Source organism: Antechinus flavipes, chromosome 6 (genome assembly GCF_016432865.1).
Source record: "Antechinus flavipes isolate AdamAnt ecotype Samford, QLD, Australia chromosome 6, AdamAnt_v2, whole genome shotgun sequence".
Taxonomy (NCBI): Eukaryota; Metazoa; Chordata; class Mammalia; order Dasyuromorphia; family Dasyuridae; genus Antechinus; species Antechinus flavipes.
In genome coordinates, this window is record NC_067403.1 from 166,689,407 (window position 1) to 166,708,337 (window position 18,931).

General features: G+C 33.6%; 1 protein-coding gene across 3 annotated transcripts in view; it reads left to right on the forward strand.

Moving 5' to 3' along the window:
• Window positions 1-18,594, forward strand: part of G3BP2 (G3BP stress granule assembly factor 2) — a 40,044-nt gene extending 21,450 nt beyond the window's left edge. The window contains exons 2-12 of one of the 3 annotated variants that reach the window (XM_051967621.1): window positions 930-1,048; window positions 3,100-3,181; window positions 4,743-4,916; window positions 5,861-5,951; window positions 6,312-6,408; window positions 6,966-7,146; window positions 8,331-8,429; window positions 12,685-12,787; window positions 14,097-14,225; window positions 14,889-15,007; window positions 15,557-18,594. In XM_051967621.1, coding sequence (XP_051823581.1) covers window positions 954-1,048; window positions 3,100-3,181; window positions 4,743-4,916; window positions 5,861-5,951; window positions 6,312-6,408; window positions 6,966-7,146; window positions 8,331-8,429; window positions 12,685-12,787; window positions 14,097-14,225; window positions 14,889-15,007; window positions 15,557-15,829 — 1,443 coding nt within the window. In that variant the 5' untranslated portion in view covers window positions 930-953 and the 3' untranslated portion in view covers window positions 15,830-18,594. Of the gene's footprint in view, window positions 1-929; window positions 1,049-3,099; window positions 3,182-4,742; window positions 4,917-5,860; window positions 5,952-6,305; window positions 6,409-6,965; window positions 7,147-8,330; window positions 8,430-12,684; window positions 12,788-14,096; window positions 14,226-14,888; window positions 15,008-15,556 lie in introns of all 3 variants that reach the window. The other 2 variants (XM_051967620.1, XM_051967622.1) reach the window with 2 other exon arrangements.
• Window positions 18,595-18,931: the final 337 nt, after the last annotated feature.

Genomic DNA, 18,931 nt, shown 5'->3' on the forward strand with positions numbered 1-18,931 from the left:
AGAGATTGTAAAGGTAAAGATGAAAAAATAGGTCAATGTATTGTAAAGTGCAGACAAAAAAATGTATAAGATTATCATTAGATAAAGGAATTTTGGAGTTCATAAACAGAAAATTGGAAGAATTGTGAGTGAAAACAAGATCCGCCCCATATGGAGAAGGTCATGATAATTAGTGTGTTATGCTATTAACTTGGAAGGTTAGGATATTTAAGGGAGCAGCAATATGTATATTCAAATTTCTTAGTATAAGGGCAAGATCAAGTAGAAAGACTGAGCTGGGTATTCACTGAAGAAGTGAATGGTCCTGGGAAATTGATAGATAAATGGTTGCCAGAATCTGCATTGGGTTATAAACATGAATTGTGTAGACTTCAAAAGAAGAGAGGTTACTAAGTGATGGGCAATGAGACTGAAAGTGTTTTCCAATTCTCCCAACAAAACCAGTGAGTTGAGAAAATATGAGGCCAGAAAAGGCAGTCTGAAAGTGGCAATGAGACAAAGAAAGTGTTTTCCAATTCTCCCAACAAAACCAGTGAGTTGAGAAAATATGAGGCCAGAAAAGGCAGTAATATTATTACTTGTTGGAAAGGTCCTGAAGAGAAGTCAAAGTGGAGATGGAGATGCAAGGTCCTTGGCTGACACATGGCTCCATGAGAAGGCTCTAGAGAGGAGATAGAATCCTGAATCATTATAGGGAAATGTGCTTAAATGCTGGTTCCCATCAGTCATATCTATATCTGCATTATATTTTAATTTGAGAAGATAAAGGGATATTTTATGGATAAATTTAATTGCTTCACTTGAATTTTGTCCTTATTCCTTTCTAATGACTTGTCCATTTGAATAATTTCTCCATATTATGTCACCTGTAGTGTTTGTCTTATTGAAAAGATAATTGCTTATGTAGTTATTTTTTTCCCCTTTTACAGCATTTGACATTGCGCAGCAAAGAAATGGTGATGGAGAAGCCAAGTCCCCTGCTCGTCGGGCGGGAATTTGTGAGGCAGTACTATACTCTGTTGAATAAGGCCCCAGAGTACTTGCACAGGTAATTAGAAAATAGTTAAAATTTTTTTAAAAAGCAGTTTTATTGTGATCAGTATCATACAGGTCATTATTTCTATTCATCCCTCTTTTCTTTTCTCTCATTCTTGAATGTAATTCCATGTAATACCTTAGTTTTTGTCCCATGATTTTATTTTTAATTCTAAATTCTGTGGATCTTTGTTATTATATAATAATAATAATAATATAATCAAAATGCTTAATTTTCCACCCTTTTTGGATACATGGAGTTTTATTGTATGTATGAAAAAAGACTGGGAGAAAAAAATTTGGAACATAACTTTCAGCATTCATTTTTGTAAGATTTTATTTTTACATGCATTTGGAAAAAATAAAATACTATTGAGAAAAAAGAAAAAGAAATAATGTCCCCAAATTTGGCTCACTTAATCAAGAGTCTAGCCTTTTATCTAAGGAAACAATGTGTACCTCAATAAGTTTTCTTTTTTAAATGAACACAGGATAAAGAGTTAGGGCAGCAGCAAATGGGAAGTCACAAAAAGATTTGTATAGGTGATGGAGAAAGGTATGTCCAGATTAGCTGGATTGTAAGAATGGAAAAGGAAGGAGGAATGTATCATAAAACTAGAAAGACAGTTTGGGATCAGATTGTGAAGGGCTTTAAAAACTGAACAGAGTTTGTGGTATCATGGAGTCAATAGACAATCTATTGGAATTTGAGTTGGAGATACTTAAGGAAAATCACTTTGGCAGCTGTGTGGAGGACTGCTACATGGCTATTGCAGTCATCCAGGTGAGAAGGGATGAATCCCTAATTCTGGTGGTGATTGTGTCAAATAGATGGTGATATGGAGGAGAAATGTAAACATAGAAAGATGGATTTGGATAGGGGATGGTGAGAGAGTAGAGTTGAGGATATAAACCTAGGAAACTACAATCAGTAAGATGATGTATTTTACGGAAGTGGGGAAGTTTTAAAAATGATTATAGTAATATTAATTAACATTATATAAAGTTAGGAAAATATAACAAGATTATACATTAAATTTATTTTTCCTTTTAAGATTTAGGGATAGGGACATTACCTGGATTTTATTTATATAAGATGCTTCCAGTAAGGTACAGCGTAGCAATGCAAGTTGCTTAGAACACTGAATGATTAAGCAACTGGCCCATGTACCATCCAGTGCCACCTCTATCTATTACAATACTTTTAATTCAACATAACTTTCAAAACTATTTGCTCTTTGTCTTTTCCTTTTGACTATTTCTTTTCCTTATTAAAAAAAAAGTGCTCAAATGACCCTTTCCCCCGGGGATATTGCTAGTCTCCTTCCTTCCTCAAATTGCTACAGGTTAGTGGGACCAAAATCTTTGATAGAAATATGCATTGTCAGGCAAAACTATGTCATTTACCAGAAGTTAAGAATGAAGAACTAAGATTCTCAGAGTTAATAGTGAAGAGATTTTGGGTAATTTTGGATAGTTTTTCATTTAAGTGATGAGGTCAAAATCTAGATTGCAAAAGGTTGAAAAGTAAGTGAGAAGAAAGGAAGCAGAAATTAGAAATGTAGACTGCTCTTTTCTAGTAGTACTTTGGCTGAGAAAGTTGGAAAGAATGATATCTTGAGAGAAAGATAGGATCTATGTGGGTTTTGCTAATACTATATTTTAAGATGGGGGAAACTTGGAAATGGATGTATTTTGAATACTGTGGGGAAGAAATCAAATGAGAGAGAGTGAAGATAGATGGGGCAGCATTCTGCAGAAGACAAGAAAACACTTTAAGGTCAAAGGTCATATAAAAAATTGGCCTTAGCAAGAAGGGACTTCTCTTTATCACATACTGAGGGAAAAGAAGAGAGAGTGAGGGTGATAGCAAGGATTTATGTGATAAGAGGAGGAGAGTGAGCTTAAGGGAAGGCAGTAGCTTCAATTTCCTTTGTCAAGAGGTAGCCTTTTCATGTTTATATTTAATACACTAAATTTTTTGGTTAACTTTTAATATTGCCATGTATAATTTGAAAAGAGCATTTGATGAATGTAATAATAACTATTCAATTGTTTTTACAGGTTTTATGGTAGGAATTCTTCCTACGTTCATGGTGGAGTGGATGCTAGCGGGAAGCCCCAGGAAGCTGTGTATGGCCAAAATGTAGGTGATTTTTTTTTCCCCTTGCCAAGGGATGTGGATTGGAATGGATAGAAAAAAATGGAAACTTAGCATAGCACTTTAATGTTCAAAAGTATTTGCTCAGTATACTTATACTAGATACTTAATGTTCCCAGTTCTATGCCAAGAGCTTTGAAGGTTTGATCCTTATTCTGAAGCATAAACAATAACAGTCACATAAGTTTAATTGAGAGTAATGTGACACTCTACTTTCCATTGCCTAATTGTGTGTGATAATAGTAGGAATCAAAGGAGCAAAAGTTAATCACTTACAGTTATATTGTACATTGTGGTGATAGGTAGTTGAGTAGTATGGTAGGTAGTGGTGAACTTGAAATTAGGAGGATCAGATTTTAAATCCTGCCTCAAGACACTTGGGATGACCCTGGACAAGCACTCTTTCAACCCCAACTTTAAAATAGAGTTAATAATAACCCTTTTCCCTCAAGATTGTTAGAGAGAATATTATTGTTATGAAATTGTTATGAGAGAATCTGTGAAGCTCTATTACTATCAAAAAGACTTTACATGTATTGCATTTTTTAATGAAGAAAGACTGAAGAAGTGGGATTTCACCCAAGCCCTGAAAGGAGAATAGGGTTTGGATTCTGTGTTAGATTTAGCTTTGAAAAAAGAGTGACTGAATGAATATTGGCATGAAAATGAAGGTGAATGTGTTTGTCTCTGGTGGGTGAGGTGGTAGAGTTGAAACAGTTGGTAAGAATTGAGCATTGAATCAGATGTAATCCTTTGCTTAGAATTCATATGGTTCTTTGGGTTAGTTTGTTTTTCATCTAGGGGAGTAATAACATAAAAGCAATGATTTTAGAGATATATAGTGGAGTTGATTTTGGGTTGGTGGGAGGATATACAAAAAGTAAATTGGTTTGGAAATTAGGATAATTCAGGTCATAAATGATGAGGGATTGTATTAGGAAATAACAAATCAGTATTATGTTTTTGATGTCTGTTTTAAAATCTTACTATAAATTTATCTTTAAATATCAGCAAAACTAAAGTTTGTTTATGATTAAATATCAGTTATTCTATCTTTTTATGTCTCAGGTTTCTTTGCTCATTTTTATAAATTTATTCTAATCGTAGTTGACACATTCTTTAAATTTATGTCTTTCTAGATTTCTTTATATTACTCATATCTGTATTCCATTTTAATTGTTCCATTGTATTTGTTAATTTGTGTTGGTTAGAAAGATTATCATCAGAGAGCTCCTTATGGATGAAATCACAATTCTGAAACAAAATACCTCCAAACTTTTATAAGCCAGAATTTATTAAATAGTCTGTTTCTAAGCATTTAGATTATTTCCTCTTTCTTCCTTCCTTCTTTCCTTTCTCTTCCTTCCTTCCTTCCATTTGCCATTATAAATTATACCACTTTATTCCCAGTAGTGAATTATTGGATCAAAATTAAAATTTTTTTTCATTATGCTACCAGATTATTATTGAAAATATTATACAGTATGAATGTATTTTTCCATTAGTACTAATTGACTCTTGGCATTTTTGTTTTTCTTTTTAAAAGGATATTCACCATAAGGTATTGTCTCTGAAGTTCAGCGAGTGTCATACTAAAATTCGTCATGTGGATGCTCATGCAACCTTGAGTGATGGAGTAGTTGTGCAGGTCATGGGTTTGCTGTCCAATAGTGGACAACCAGACAGGAAATTTATGCAGACCTTTGTCCTGGCTCCTGAAGTAAGTTATTTGAGTTTTTATTTTTATCTGTGCGGTAGTTGTAACTGTATGCGAGTTAAGCATACAAAAATATCTTCTGGTTGTTTTAATTTATATATTAAAGGAATAGGCTTATAGATTTAGACTTCAAAGCCTTAATAGAATAGATGGCCTTAGAGCCACCTGTTCCAATCCTCTCATTTTACAGATGAGGAAACAGAGGCCTTAGGAGATGAAGTAACTTGTCCAAGGTCATACAGGTAGTAAATACATTGTTAATTTTTAAAGGTATAATTCATGACAGCTGTTAGTCTGTCAGTGTGGCTATTAAGAAGTTAGTATTATATTTAAAATTAAATAGATCATTTTAAGTTTTCAGAAAATAATGCAGTGACTATTCTGCTTTATCTGTAACAATTATCTCTTCAAATAATGACCTTGTCCAGTAGGCTACTCATTCCTGGTATTTTTTTTTTTTACTCAAAATCCTTGGATTCTATTAACTTTTATTTTAAGAAATTTTTTTGCCTTTGAAAATCTCCATCTAAGGGAAGTGCTCCATAAATGATAACCAATTGAGGGCCCTAGGTTCTGTGAAAACATGGAATAGGCAAAAGAATGTAAAGACAAGATATAGGAAATAATATGGCTATATACAGATGCTTGGGTGGCCCAATGTGAGCTCAGATTATTAGCCAATGGTATTTCAGTAGGGTTTAGTTATAATGGCTAAAAGGCCCCAATTGTGAAACTTGATTGGGAGAAATTATATGGGATATGCTTGACAATGTTGAACTTGGAAGTAGAAATTTTGTGATTCAACATATTAGGTATTTTGGATGATATAGTAGAAATAATTGACCATTGAAATTCTTTGAAAGCTCAATTGTGTACATACATGGTTTCAAAATACATATTTGAATATTGTATGTGGTTATTGATAGATTTTCCCCCCTTTCCTGCAGGGATCTGTTCCAAATAAATTTTATGTTCATAATGATATGTTCCGCTACGAGGATGAAGTATTTTGTGATTCTGAACCTGAACTTGATGAAGGTAAGGGAAGTCAGATCCTTATAACATAATTACTTTTTTAAAAGTGGGAAATACTCTTTTTTCCCTCCTTTGCACATTCATGATCTTATTCTGTTAAAATCTTTTCAAACATAGCTTTGTTCACAAAAATGATTCTTCTTACCAGTATGGAGTACAATTTGAAAACCTTATCTTCTGAGTTATTTCCCTTTGTGAAAAGATGAGAAATTTGAGATGTTGCTGTTGATTAGCAGATGTTTCAAAAGCAGTCTTTTAAATTATATCATTGTCCTAAAATTTAAAATTCAGGTTTTTCAAAATTTTCATATTAAATTTCCTGAAGAGAGATGCTATATTTTATATAATGTCTGTCAGAATCAGAAGAGGAAGTAGAAGAGGAACAGGAAGAACGGCAGCCATCCCCTGAACCTGTGCAAGAAAATGCCAACAGTGCTTACTATGAAACTCACCCTGTGACGTAAGAATGGTTCTAGTGTTGAGAAGTTAAATTGGATGTTATTATATTGTTCCAAAGGGCATTTGTTTTTCTAGAAAAACCATGGAGATAGTAGGGGCAAATTAATATATATCTCTTTGTTGAGAGCTTTTCTTTGGGTAATCTCTTTATAACTCAGAATTGATAGAATACTTACTTAAAATGTGCTAAGTGCAATATGCAGTTTTCTGTCCTTCTTAGAGGAGTTGGTGTTGTTAACTTAATGCATAATCATTTTGATTTTTGTTAAACTATAGGAAAAATTGCCAAGGACACTGAATTTGCTATGTTTGTAAAGTTTAGGAATTTCACAATTGACACCCTGAACTAAAATCAGTGTAAAGGAGTGGGGCAATGTTGCCATCATTTATTATTCTATGGCCCTTACTATTCTACATCTTCTTCCAAAATAATTATAAAACCCATTTACATATAATTAAGTGCCCATAGAATTGAAGATTGAAAAATTGGATTAATCTTTAATTTCCACCAGTAGTTTCAATTAAACATTTGAATGTGAACAAACTATCTTGTCATAGTAATGGAATAGAGGAGCCTTTGGAAGAATCTTCTCATGATCCTGAACCTGAGCCTGAATCTGAGACAAAAACGGAGGAATTGAAACCTCAAGTGGAGGAGAAGAACTTGGAAGAACTTGAGGAGAAGTCGGCTTCTCCACCTCCTGCAGAACCTGTTTCTCTGCCACAGGAACCACCAAAGGTTAGATTAAAGTGATTTCTTTGTAGATTTGTAGCACTAAATGTTCCTACTCAGTGCAGTACATATGTTCGACTTTGCTTATTTTAAATAAGTTGAATATATTAAAATGCATAGTGGAATTCATGGATGACAATTTTTATATCTAAAAGATGCTGTTTGAGCTTTTGAACTTAAATACCTGAACATAAATTTTCATGTTTGTGTTTGTTTTTTTCCTAAAAGATCCCCAGTCAGGGTTGTAATGATTGATTTAATGATGCTCAGTCACAAATGTGCTGCATCTAATACAGTATTGGTATATTCTACAGTTCCATGTAAGAATAAATTGCTGTTTCATTCTGTACTGTAGCATCCTTTGGACACAGATGAAAATTTAAACCTTGTGGTTGAAGCTATAACACATACCTTTCCTAAACAAAAGAATTTTACTAGAAATTTATGGAAACAAGTCTTGTTTCCATTTTAAAATAAGTTCCTTTTTCTTTTTAGAGTACTAGTTAGTCTGGATTAGGCATTTGGTTAATGAAGATTATGTTCAAGTTGATAAAATGTATGGACTGATTTCAGATCTCATTCACAGATTATTATTTAAATCTACTTTAATCACTTTTTTTTCTGAATATGATTTATGTACCATAGAAATAGTAGTGAACTTTTTCTTGAAGTTCTTTGAAGGCTAAGATGTATTTTGGGTAATGGGAAGGGGTGCTACTCTTAGAGGAAGTGCATCATATGTTACTATAAGGGATTGGGAAATGTCTGCTAATCTTTCTAATGAGTACTCTATCCCTTCCACCCCTCCTATCTCCTTCCGAAGGGATAAAAGGTGAGGTGGAGGTGGAGTGGGGGGCACACTTGAATTGCTAGGGTCAGAATTTTCCTGCATAAGTAGTAGTATAGTTTTGTTGGGCACTACCTCCTCCATAGTATTTTTTTGTGGTGTGGTGTGTGGAGGAGCTTGTTATCTAAACATTTGGAATCATTCATAATTTAATAAGTGAGCTCTTATAATTGAGGAGCTTTTGAAAGCGGGCATATAGGCTGGCATGTGTATGCCTGTGTTCAGTTGTCTTCATAAATAAATAGTTTAGAAATGAACGGAAAATATGTATTTGGAAGTTTCCCTATAGAAATGTTGGTGGTTTTCCATGATTAGTAGTCTAGGTTTGTTGCATTTCCTGCAGGCTTTCTCCTGGGCTTCAGTGACCAGTAAAAACCTGCCTCCTAGTGGTACTGTTTCTTCCTCTGGAATTCCACCCCATGTTAAAGCACCAGTCTCACAGGTAACCAATCTGTGAACACATTGGATTGTATCCTTGTTACATTGCCAATTGCTTACTTTTTTTTATAAGTCAATCAGAAATTGTCATTGCTTAAGCATACAAAAACCAACTTGTCTTATATGTTTATGCACTCACTTTAAATGCTGAATCTCCATTACTTACAAATAGGTGGTATTTGAGGTATGAGTGTTGATATTGCAGATTAAGTTGGCCTCCAAAGAATATATTTTAGCTTAAAGGCTTCTTCAGAAAATATCTAGAGGTGCTAATTTTTATTTAAAAAATTATTATAGCAAGGAGTTTTTGGTCTTCTAATTATTCAGCCTGCAAGGAATTTAATTACTTTAGAAAAACACAAATATTTAATAAAAATTTATTGTTAAAATAGAAAATAATCTTTTATTATATACTGTATACCAGTCATGTGTGGTTCACATCTTTTAAAATGGAGCCTGTACCAACTTATGACTGTAGTGTTCACTTACTGATCAAGTATTTTGCAAATTAGCATCAGATTTTTGAAAAATATTGGTAATGTAATTCATTACACAAAGTCTCTACTATAGTCATTAATTTAGGTTATATCAGAATTGATGGTCACATTTATGCTAAGAAAATATTTTCCAAATAGATAATTGGGGTCTTTTCCAATCAGGCATAATTTTAGATCAAGAATCAAAATTGATTTTTAGTTTTGAGGTAATTTGTCTGATATCTATGATTTTTTTTTTTTAAGTCCTTGAGGTTCTTCTGAATAATTTCTGACATTTTTCAGCTAAAATCCTTTGAAAAAACCTTTGGGTCTTTAAAACTATTGTTTTCATTTCATGCTCCTTGTGATAATTCTGCTTTAAGCTGCTTGTGGTGGTGTTCAATTTTCATAGAACTCTTTTTTTGTTCTTTTTTTTTTTTTAATTTCTCTGTGTCTTCATGGATTTTCTAGGTTTCTCAGCTATCTGGAAAGGGAAATTAGCCTTATTTTTGCTAATTTTTTTTTAAATTAAAATTTTCATGTTTTTCTTTGTTAAAAAATACTTTATTTGGTTTCTAAAGTCACCCATTCAGCTGTATGAAGCATATGTTGCAATTAAAAAGGATTTTCTTGTTCTTAAAAACTGATAAATGTTGGCAGTTGGGTTAGCCTGTTCATGATTGGAGCAAATGAAAAGTATGCCCCTGCCAGTGACACAGAGAATTGCTGTCACCAATTCTAAGATAATGGATGTTGTCTTATAGTAAAAACAAAACAAAAACTCTATTTGTATTCAGAAATTTTGATAAAGTCCCCTTTGAATAAGATTTTAATGTAATATATATTGCTCACATTAAATGATACAAAATTCTTGTGTTACTTAAAGTATAAATATGCAAATAAATTAATGTAGTGATAGAACTTAATGGAAACCATCTAGTTCATATAAAATAGTATTCATTCACCTTTTTTTAATGATTAATTGATCAGTATTTCTGGCTTTCCTGAAGTTATATTCAGTAACTTTTTACAGTGACCTCCATTTTATAGGGCTTAGCACTCTGGCAAAATGTTAATTGCCTTCTTCATGACTTCCTCCTTTCCAAACTCTTCTACCTTTCCAGGTAGTATTCCAGAATATGCAGTTACGTTATTAATCTTACTGTTAACCAACTTTCATTGAATGTTTGAACCAAGATTAATGAGAATGGGGAGCATTTGCACTTCTATAAAATCACTAAAAGAAACCCTGTTTGTCTTCTGACTTATTTTCCCCCTCATTCTGGCATTAATACACATGACTAGCGTTCATCAGTGATAATTTTTGGAGTTTGTTTACAGGTTTTTGGATAGTGGTTTGAAACTTTCCTCCCTTTAAATTGCTGTTGTGTTTCTTTACCCTTTCTGATCTTTGTAGTTTTACTTCATTCCTTTTATTTGGTTCATTTTAAACATAGAAAAAAGAAATTATTAGCTTAGGAATCTAGTTCTATTTTTTTGTTTTGCTGAGGCAATTGGGGTCAAGTGACTTGTCTAGGATCACACAGCTAGGAAGTGTTAAGTGTCTGAGGTCAGATTTGAACTCAGGTCCTCCTGACTTCAGGGCTGGTACTCTGTCCACTGCGCCATCTAGCTGCCCTTCTAGTTCTGTTTTTAAATATAAAACTTGAAAAAGATGCATTTAAGAAATACAAAGAAATTTAGTTTTCTCTTGAGAATTTCTAATGACACATTCATTAAAATGCGATTTTAGTAATTTTTTAAACAAATAGCTGTTTTGATCTGTAGTAACCGTTCTTAGTGAAATCTTATCTGTATAATACTTCCTAGTACATGATCTCAATCTCATTCTCACAGTAATACTGTTTGGAGGGCAGGTAGTATCTGTCCAAAATGGAGTTCAGAGAAGTTAGTCTTTTTCCCTAAGGAAGTTGCTGAGCTAGAACTCAAATTCTGGTATTTCATGGAACTCTTGAAATGGAAAAACTACATTGATTCAGATCCATATAAGCAGCTCACCTATAATTTAAGTCAATTGAGGGTTACTTGAAATCTTGAGAGGCTAAGTTAGTGAGTTACCCATGATCAGACAGCAAGAACATAGATGTTTAAAGGAGGATTTGAGCCCAGCTCTTATTGATACAAAAGCCAGTTTTCTATTCACTATTCCATGCTGCTTTTCAAAAGCAAAATACTGTAAAAGAGTTTTATTTAAAGTCCTCATTTTATGATTCTTTGCAGTTTTCTCTGGTTTTAGGTCATTTTTTGAAATATCAATAATTTGTTACAATTTAAAGAGTGCTATCGAATTTTCAGCTCTTTTCATTAAAGAAACTGAGGTGAGAAGTACAGTGACTTGGCTGAATTTTGTCCAGTTGATGCAGTAGAACCAAGGTTTGAACACTGACTTCAAGACTTGTTTGTGGTTTTGTGCTCAATTATGTACTTTTTATAGTAGTAGTTTTGGCTGCGTTATTCTCAAAAAATTAGATGAGACAATTGTTTCTTTGAAATAGACCATACAGTTGAATTATATCCCAGGAATGGTTTTCTTATTGGAGAACAGAGGGTCCTCAAAGTTGTTATGAATCAGAGATAAGAATAGATTATTTGCTGTATTGAAGGGCAAGAATTGCTTATAATCTATTATTTAGTTAATTAAATGACTAGAGTAAAAGTTAAAGAATGTAATTTTTTGCTTGTTTCCTTATTTGTAAAATGGGGAAGTTGGATTAAATGACCTAAGGTTCTTTTCCAACTTTTTTTGGTAGACATTTTAAGCAAAATAGATTCAACAGTTGAATAGTTATCAGTTCATGAAAGAAAAAATGGTATGAAAATATTTGAGGGGGATATCAACAGTCTATTGATAATTTAATTATATGAAGGAATTTCTGTTTGACCAATTGAGATGCTATAAGAAAATTATTGAGCTTCTGCCTTATACGTGAAAACTTAATAACATATAGTATTTGGGGGACAATAGAAATTGTCTATTTTTAATTTTTTAAAGCTAGAGGGCTTTTTTTTTTTTTTAACTTTTGAGTCTTCTGTTCTTCATCTTCATGCTATTTTAGATGTCTGCAGGTAATAAGTTATAGCCATTGTACTTTTCTGGTAGTGAGGTAGACATTTATTGAGAGTGCCTTTTTGGTTTGCTTCTTTCCTTTATAAGTTCTGAAAGTATATTTCCATGGGATGAGTATTTAAGCTCATTTGAGATTATTTCTAGATATATATATATATATATATATATATATATTTGATCATCTTTTAGTATTATCTGATTTATGATTGGGAAAATAGAACAATTATTTGAATTTCTTTTCCTTTATAACTTAGATTCTTATGAACCAAGACTGATGGTGCTAAAGTAGTTTTTTCCCCATATCACTTCTGCATATTTTTCTTACCAATCTGCTTGGAAGCCCATTACTTTGTATAAATTCACTTTCCTTTTGGGTCCAGTCTTAATAAGCATTTTTTTTACTTTGTTAGTGGATCTGTCCTTGATCCAGCCATAATAAATTAAAATTCATTTTTAATTGGTGAGTTAACTGGGCTTCCATAAAGAATAGAGAAGCAATCTACAGTCCTAGATTGGTACAGAATACTGTATAAAGATTATTTTTCACATTGATAGGTCTTTATATTAAATTCTTCCCTAAATTACCATTATAGATACTTGTGAGCTGTTTGTAATTTTGAAAATTTTTAAAGTAACTGTTATTTTGAAGATGCTAAGTTAGCATATTGCTAATGGTATTTTTTCTCCCATTTTAGCCAAGAATTGAAACAAAATCCGAAGCTCAGTCTCAGCCACCTCGTGTGCGTGAACAACGTCCAAGAGAACGACCTGGTTTCCCTCCCAGGGGACCAAGGCCAGGTAAGCCTCTTTTTATCATCTTTTGGTAAGCAACATTTATAACATCTTTCAATTAAAATGATTTTTAATTAGGAAGGGGTTTCTATTTATGTTTTGGTTCTCTGTGGTCAGCAGAGTGCTGAAAATATGGATATAACCAAAAAATGATTTTACTGCAGACTATAAAATATAGAGAAGTTCTCCACATTGATGAAATCTTCTCGCTATAAGGAATATTTCATTGATGCCTTTTGTTTTTATATCAGTTGTTTATTGCTATACCCTCATTTCCAGTCACCCTAAACACTTCCTTGAAACAAAGAGAAACAGGAACATCAAGTAAGGGAGTCATAGCACCCAATGAATAGATTCCTATTCCCTTACTTGTGCCCTCTGTCTCCTGAGCTCTGGGAACAAAATTCTTAAATACTTAATTCTTTCATAAACAGCTTGATTGGCACACTGGACCAATGTAGAAAATTGTTGAAAGATGCTTTAAAATTTGATTGTGAAAATTCAGGTCTGTCTGCCAAGATTCCTTCTCTCCTTTCTTGATGGCCTCAGTAATCAGTTTTCTTAAGTAATTAGATGAATCAGAATATGCTAGAAGCTCTGGGTACCTTTGTAGGTCTGGTAACTACCAGCACTTTGAGAAGTCCCAAGAGTTCTAGAGATGTCCCAGTGTTATAGCTTTAGAGCTGGAAGGAGCCTTTGATGAGGTCTTTCTATCTGATTTCCCCCATTTTATAGATAAAGGAAAAAATAATTGCACAAAGGAGAAGAGACCTACCCAGGATTACAGTTAGTAAGACTGAACAGTAGAATTTGAATCCAAGTTTTTTTTTTTTTTTTTTTTACTCCAAGTCAGTCTTTTTACATTTTTTCAACTTAGCATAGTATTTGAATAGATACCAAACAATTAATCTAATTTGGCAAAATTCCTTTTAGGAATTTTTGGTTTTTTTCTGTGAGGGCTTTTTTCCATCCAGAAGGAAAAGAAAGCATATTTTGATTGAGAAATTTTCAAAAATAAATGAAATAAAAGTAGGAAAAGAGAACTGAAACATTGTGATGATTGAGCTTGACATAGGAGAAGAGAGAAAATGCCCCTCCTCTTCAGAGATGAGACACTTTTGAATGGGGAACATTGCATACACTGTCATGTCAGACTCTTGATGTATTGGTTTGTTTTGATGAGCTTTGTTGTTTTTAACCTCTTTGATAGCTTGCTGAATAGAGAAAGGAGGAAGGGATATATTCAGAAATGAAAGGGATGTCAAGATAGCAATAATAATTTTTAACTTGTGAAAATGTTCTTTTTTGTTCATAGGTCGAGGAGATATGGAGCAGAATGAATCAGATAACCGAAGAATAATTCGTTATCCAGACAGTCACCAACTCTTTGTGGGCAACTTGCCACATGACATTGATGAGAATGAGCTAAAGGAATTCTTCATGAGTATGTTTTCTCTTTAAAAACTTCTTTTATTTTTAAATATGAACACAGATTTTTCTTGTCAGTGTAGTGAGGTAAAATTTTTGTTGTTTTTATTACGGGTCTATACGGTATCTTAGAAATTTGCTAGTTTCTAGCAGTTTATCAAGCAATCATAAGAATGTGATATACCATTCTTGCTACCTTAAGTGGCATATGCTAAGATAGGGAAAGAAGGAAAAAGAATGTAGAACCTTGGTGTTGTTATATAGTTAAACGTAGGCAAATGGGATGAAGAAATGGAGCCAGAACCAGGAAAGTATACTCTGTGTAGAGCTGCTGAGACTTAGAGGGAGAGACTGAAATTCCTAATTACAGTAACTGCTGCTAAGACATGGGCAAGACAGTGGCACAAATTATTAGTTGTCTGCCACCTGCTTACACTACTGAATTTACCTTGATTCCAGGAGTCTTCTCTTCAGCATTAGAAGTCTAGGGATCTAGATTTAATTTGTCACCAGTTAGGTGAATAATTAATTTCCTTATCTAAACTATCATTTGTTTTATCTTATAGTAAAGTTGTTAAAATTCCTAAATTGCATGATGAAAAATTCTGTGACGTTTTAAAAAAATATTCTTTTTAAATACTTAAGACTTAGACTTTTTTGTACTATTCTGTTTTTGTAGGTTTTGGAAATGTAGTGGAACTTCGCATTAATACTAAAGGAGTTGGTGGAAAGCTGCCAAATTTTGGATTTGTGGTTTTTGATGACTCTGAGCCAGTTCAGAGAATCTTAGTTGCAAAAGTAAGTTCTTTCAAATTTATTTGAAATAGTGTGATCTTTCTCTTGTATCTGACAGCACTAATGAAATTAATTTCATAAGCTTGTAAAGAGTTGGAAGGAATTTATCTGAGGCCTTTTCTGAAGACTTCTATAGGGTGGAGAGGTAAAGCTAATGGACTTGGAATCAGGAACTGGGTTACAGTTCCATTTCTGCTTTTTATTCTCTCTGTAACTTTGAACATAATTTCAAAACTGTAGGAATATTTCAACTTCAACTATTATGATCCCATGACAAATCAGTGTATTCCTTGGTATAATTATGTGAATAAGTTATAAAATATAGATGTGTTTTTCATAGCTTACCATTAGTAAGGAAGTACATAATTTTCTGTACTTCAGTACTTGGAGAGGGTGGGAGGTAAAAACTCAGGATTGCTAATTTATTGTATAGAGAAGTAGGAAAGTTGATTAGGTCGTGATGTATTTTTGTTTTTAAAGAATTTTCCTTTTTCTCTAGTATTTAGTGACTAAGTCTAATTTAACTACTTAAAATTTCTTTCCTTTTTAAAGCCAATTATGTTCCGTGGGGAAGTCCGCTTGAATGTAGAAGAGAAAAAGACAAGAGCTGCAAGAGAACGAGAAACTAGAGGTGGAGGTGATGATCGTAGAGATCTTCGGCGCAATGATCGAGGTCCTGGAGGTCCTCGTGGCATAGTGGGCGGTGGAATGATGCGTGACCGGGATGGAAGAGGACCTCCTCCTAGAGGCGGCATGGCACAGAAACTTGGCTCTGGAAGAGGAACCGGGCAGATGGAAGGCCGTTTCACAGGACAACGTCGCTGAAACCCCACTGTTGGCAGACAGTCTTGGCAGTGGTACATTATTCGTCGTGTTTGCATTCTTGTTAATTTTTTTTTTGGCTTTGGAATGTGACACAGCCTTTTTGATCATTTCTTTGATGTGAAAAGCATCCTTTGGTTACCAGTTAAATTGAGGTGGACATTCTTTCCCCAATTTCACAACAGGATTCACATTGTTAATTTATAAATCTAGACTTGGAGAAATAAGGACTGAGAAATGACCAATATCTTAAATGATCTACAACAAAAGTGAACCTAAAAGACATGCCCAACTGAATTCGGGTCCTTTTCAGTCAAAAGTCCTCTGCTGCACATTTTGTTTAAGTGTTACTGTTTCTGCCTATTACTGTTGGAAACATCAATAGTGCAATTTGTGCAATTGGAGAATCTTGCCTTTTTTTTTTTTTTTTTTTTTTTTAAAGAACACTTGGCTAAAAAACAAAACAAAACAAAACAATACTAAACCCACCAACAAAAACAAAACAAAAAAAACAGACTCGTGTTATGCACTTATCAAAATGCACTAATGGGTACTCTGAACTCAATTCCATTGACATCTGCAGGAGGAGGCAGCAGGAAAACAGAAAGTCCTTCTACTTCTTCTCTAGATAGAGAATAGATTCTGAAATGATGCAGGCATTTGGTCTGCTGGCTATGACCAACATGTGCACATGTAAACCTTAACCAAGACTATAAGTATATCCAGAGTGAAATCATTTAGATGTGAACTAAATAATATGGTCCAGAACTCTATTGCTCTGGTCTTGAATATTTGACCAGTGTAGTAGCTCATCTAAGATTTTTCTACCTGCCCCTCTTCAGTCCAGGGATGGTTGGCTGCTCAACACACTCCTCCTCCCCTTTGTCCTTTCTTTAAGCTGTGTACAGTGAAAATTGTCCTTACTGTATTTTTAGTTCTCTGGTAATGTAATAAGCATGATGGTGCCTTCTCTTAATACATCATTCCAGTCTCGCTGGTGATTTTGTACAGTAGAGTGTATGGTTTGCTGTGCTGCAAAGCCAAACAGCTGCAAAATGTTTAAAGAAATCATTGAAATGTATAAAAATTGCAGTATCTTTAAATCAGTAAAAGTGACTAGCATGTTCTTTCCCTTGTTTTCAGTTAACAGCTGTGATGTTTTCTGTGGGAGGGAGGTGCGGTGGCATTAGGGAAGGGTGGGAGATGAGGGAGACATCTGAGTAGTCCCCAGGTCTGACTTTTCACTTAAAAAGCATGAAGGTGAATGAGTATTATTGGCATTTAGCATTTGGAAGTGTTTTTGAAAAGTCAATCATCTTAATGGATGTTTCTAGTAATTTTTTAAGTGATCAGATCTATATGTGACAAGTAAAATAAAATGAGGATACTGCAATTTTCAGAGCAGAGGGCAGCTATAATTGTTTGCATTTTGTTTTGGGAGGGGAACTGTCCATTTTGCACAATTTTTGAACTAGTACCCATGTGGCTCAGAATTTAGGGCTGGGGCAACATCCTTTTTTATTTTTACACGGATCTTAAGCAATTCTGTGAGGAAGGTTCGCAACTACTGAATTACTTGCTATCCTGTCTTCACAGAGTTTAATAATACTGCAAAGCAGCAAAGGATATTACCCAGTTGTGTGCAGTGGCATTCAGTAAACACCAATATCTGATGCTTCAGGTTAGGAGTGAAGTGAATAAGTGTGACTGACCACTTAAAGCTGCTTTTAAACATGGAAGACCTCATTACATTGCAAATCTTTTTTTTTTTTTTTTTTTTTTTTTTTTTAATACATATGGTATAGTAGCAAATGTTTCTGAATTATGCAACTGTTTGCTTCCTAGTAAACCAATGGATGATGCACATCTTTTGTTTTTCCTGTACTAAGTAATGTGAGTGAAATTATATTTGTCTAGTTTTTTTTTTTTTGCAAAATTGAGGTCTTCCATGTTTGATGGGAAGTCTTGCACTATTTCAATATGTTTTGGGGGACACATTTCATGGTTTCCATTTCTGGTTTAAGGATTTTTTTTTTTTTCTCTTTGAAACCATTTTACAGTTTCAAAAGTTCAGTATAGTACTTGAAGTCCTTACCAGAAAACATGACTTTGGTCTTAAGTTTTGAAGCCTTTATTCAAACCATTTAAAAATAAGTAGTTTATTACCCATGTTTTCTTTTAAGCCTCTTAGCCCATATCTCATGTCCTCCCCTATCTCATCCCCCTTTTTTATCCTATGTTCTCCTTCCCTTTCTTACTTTGATTATTCTTAATGCTTCATCATTGCCCTGCCACCATATAAACTCTTTCTGGCACCAGGAGTAATTACAAATAGAAGTGTAGAAACCTAGAACAGCAAAGAGCCATTCCGCTTCAGTATTGCTTCTTTGAAAACCATGGTTAAATCATTAAGATATCAAACAGAAGTTTACATGGTGATTGCTCACCTACTGTATGTACTGTGGACTGTAACATTCTTGTCCCCCTTTTATTCAGCAAAAGCAAAGACTCATCTACCATTACTGTTAATTGCTGATTTGTTGATGGTAGTTTTCATCATTCTGACCCCATTTCAACAAAACTGGCTTTACCATTTGGGCTTGAGTTAGGTATAGAAGACAGTGGATTACCATCTTTATTGCTGTAATGTGTTAAACATTATATGCTCGTAGAAGCTAGTTAATTGTTTCCGGTGGAAAGTATTCTTTGAGTTTCCATTTTGAATGTGTTTTGACTAAACATACAATAAACTACTGATGTCTGCAGCATTTATCTATGTCCTTAATTTAATCTGTAGGGTTTTTTTTTTTTTTAAGAGTTCAAAAGAAAATAAAATGGTCTCGGGTAAAAATTTTAAGAATGTTAATTAGAAGAAATAATAAGGAAGATCACAAGAATTGCTTCATCTATTACAGAAAGAAATCTAAAATCCTGGGTTCTCTAGTTTGTCTTCTGAGTTCAACATTGAGAGCAAAATTAGCCTGTCTTTCAAGAATCATTGGAACATTGAAAGAGAGAATTACCTAAGTATCTTCGTATAGATGATAATTTGGTATTTGTAAACTCTGATATGAACACATGCTTTAGATCCTCTGTTTTCAAATC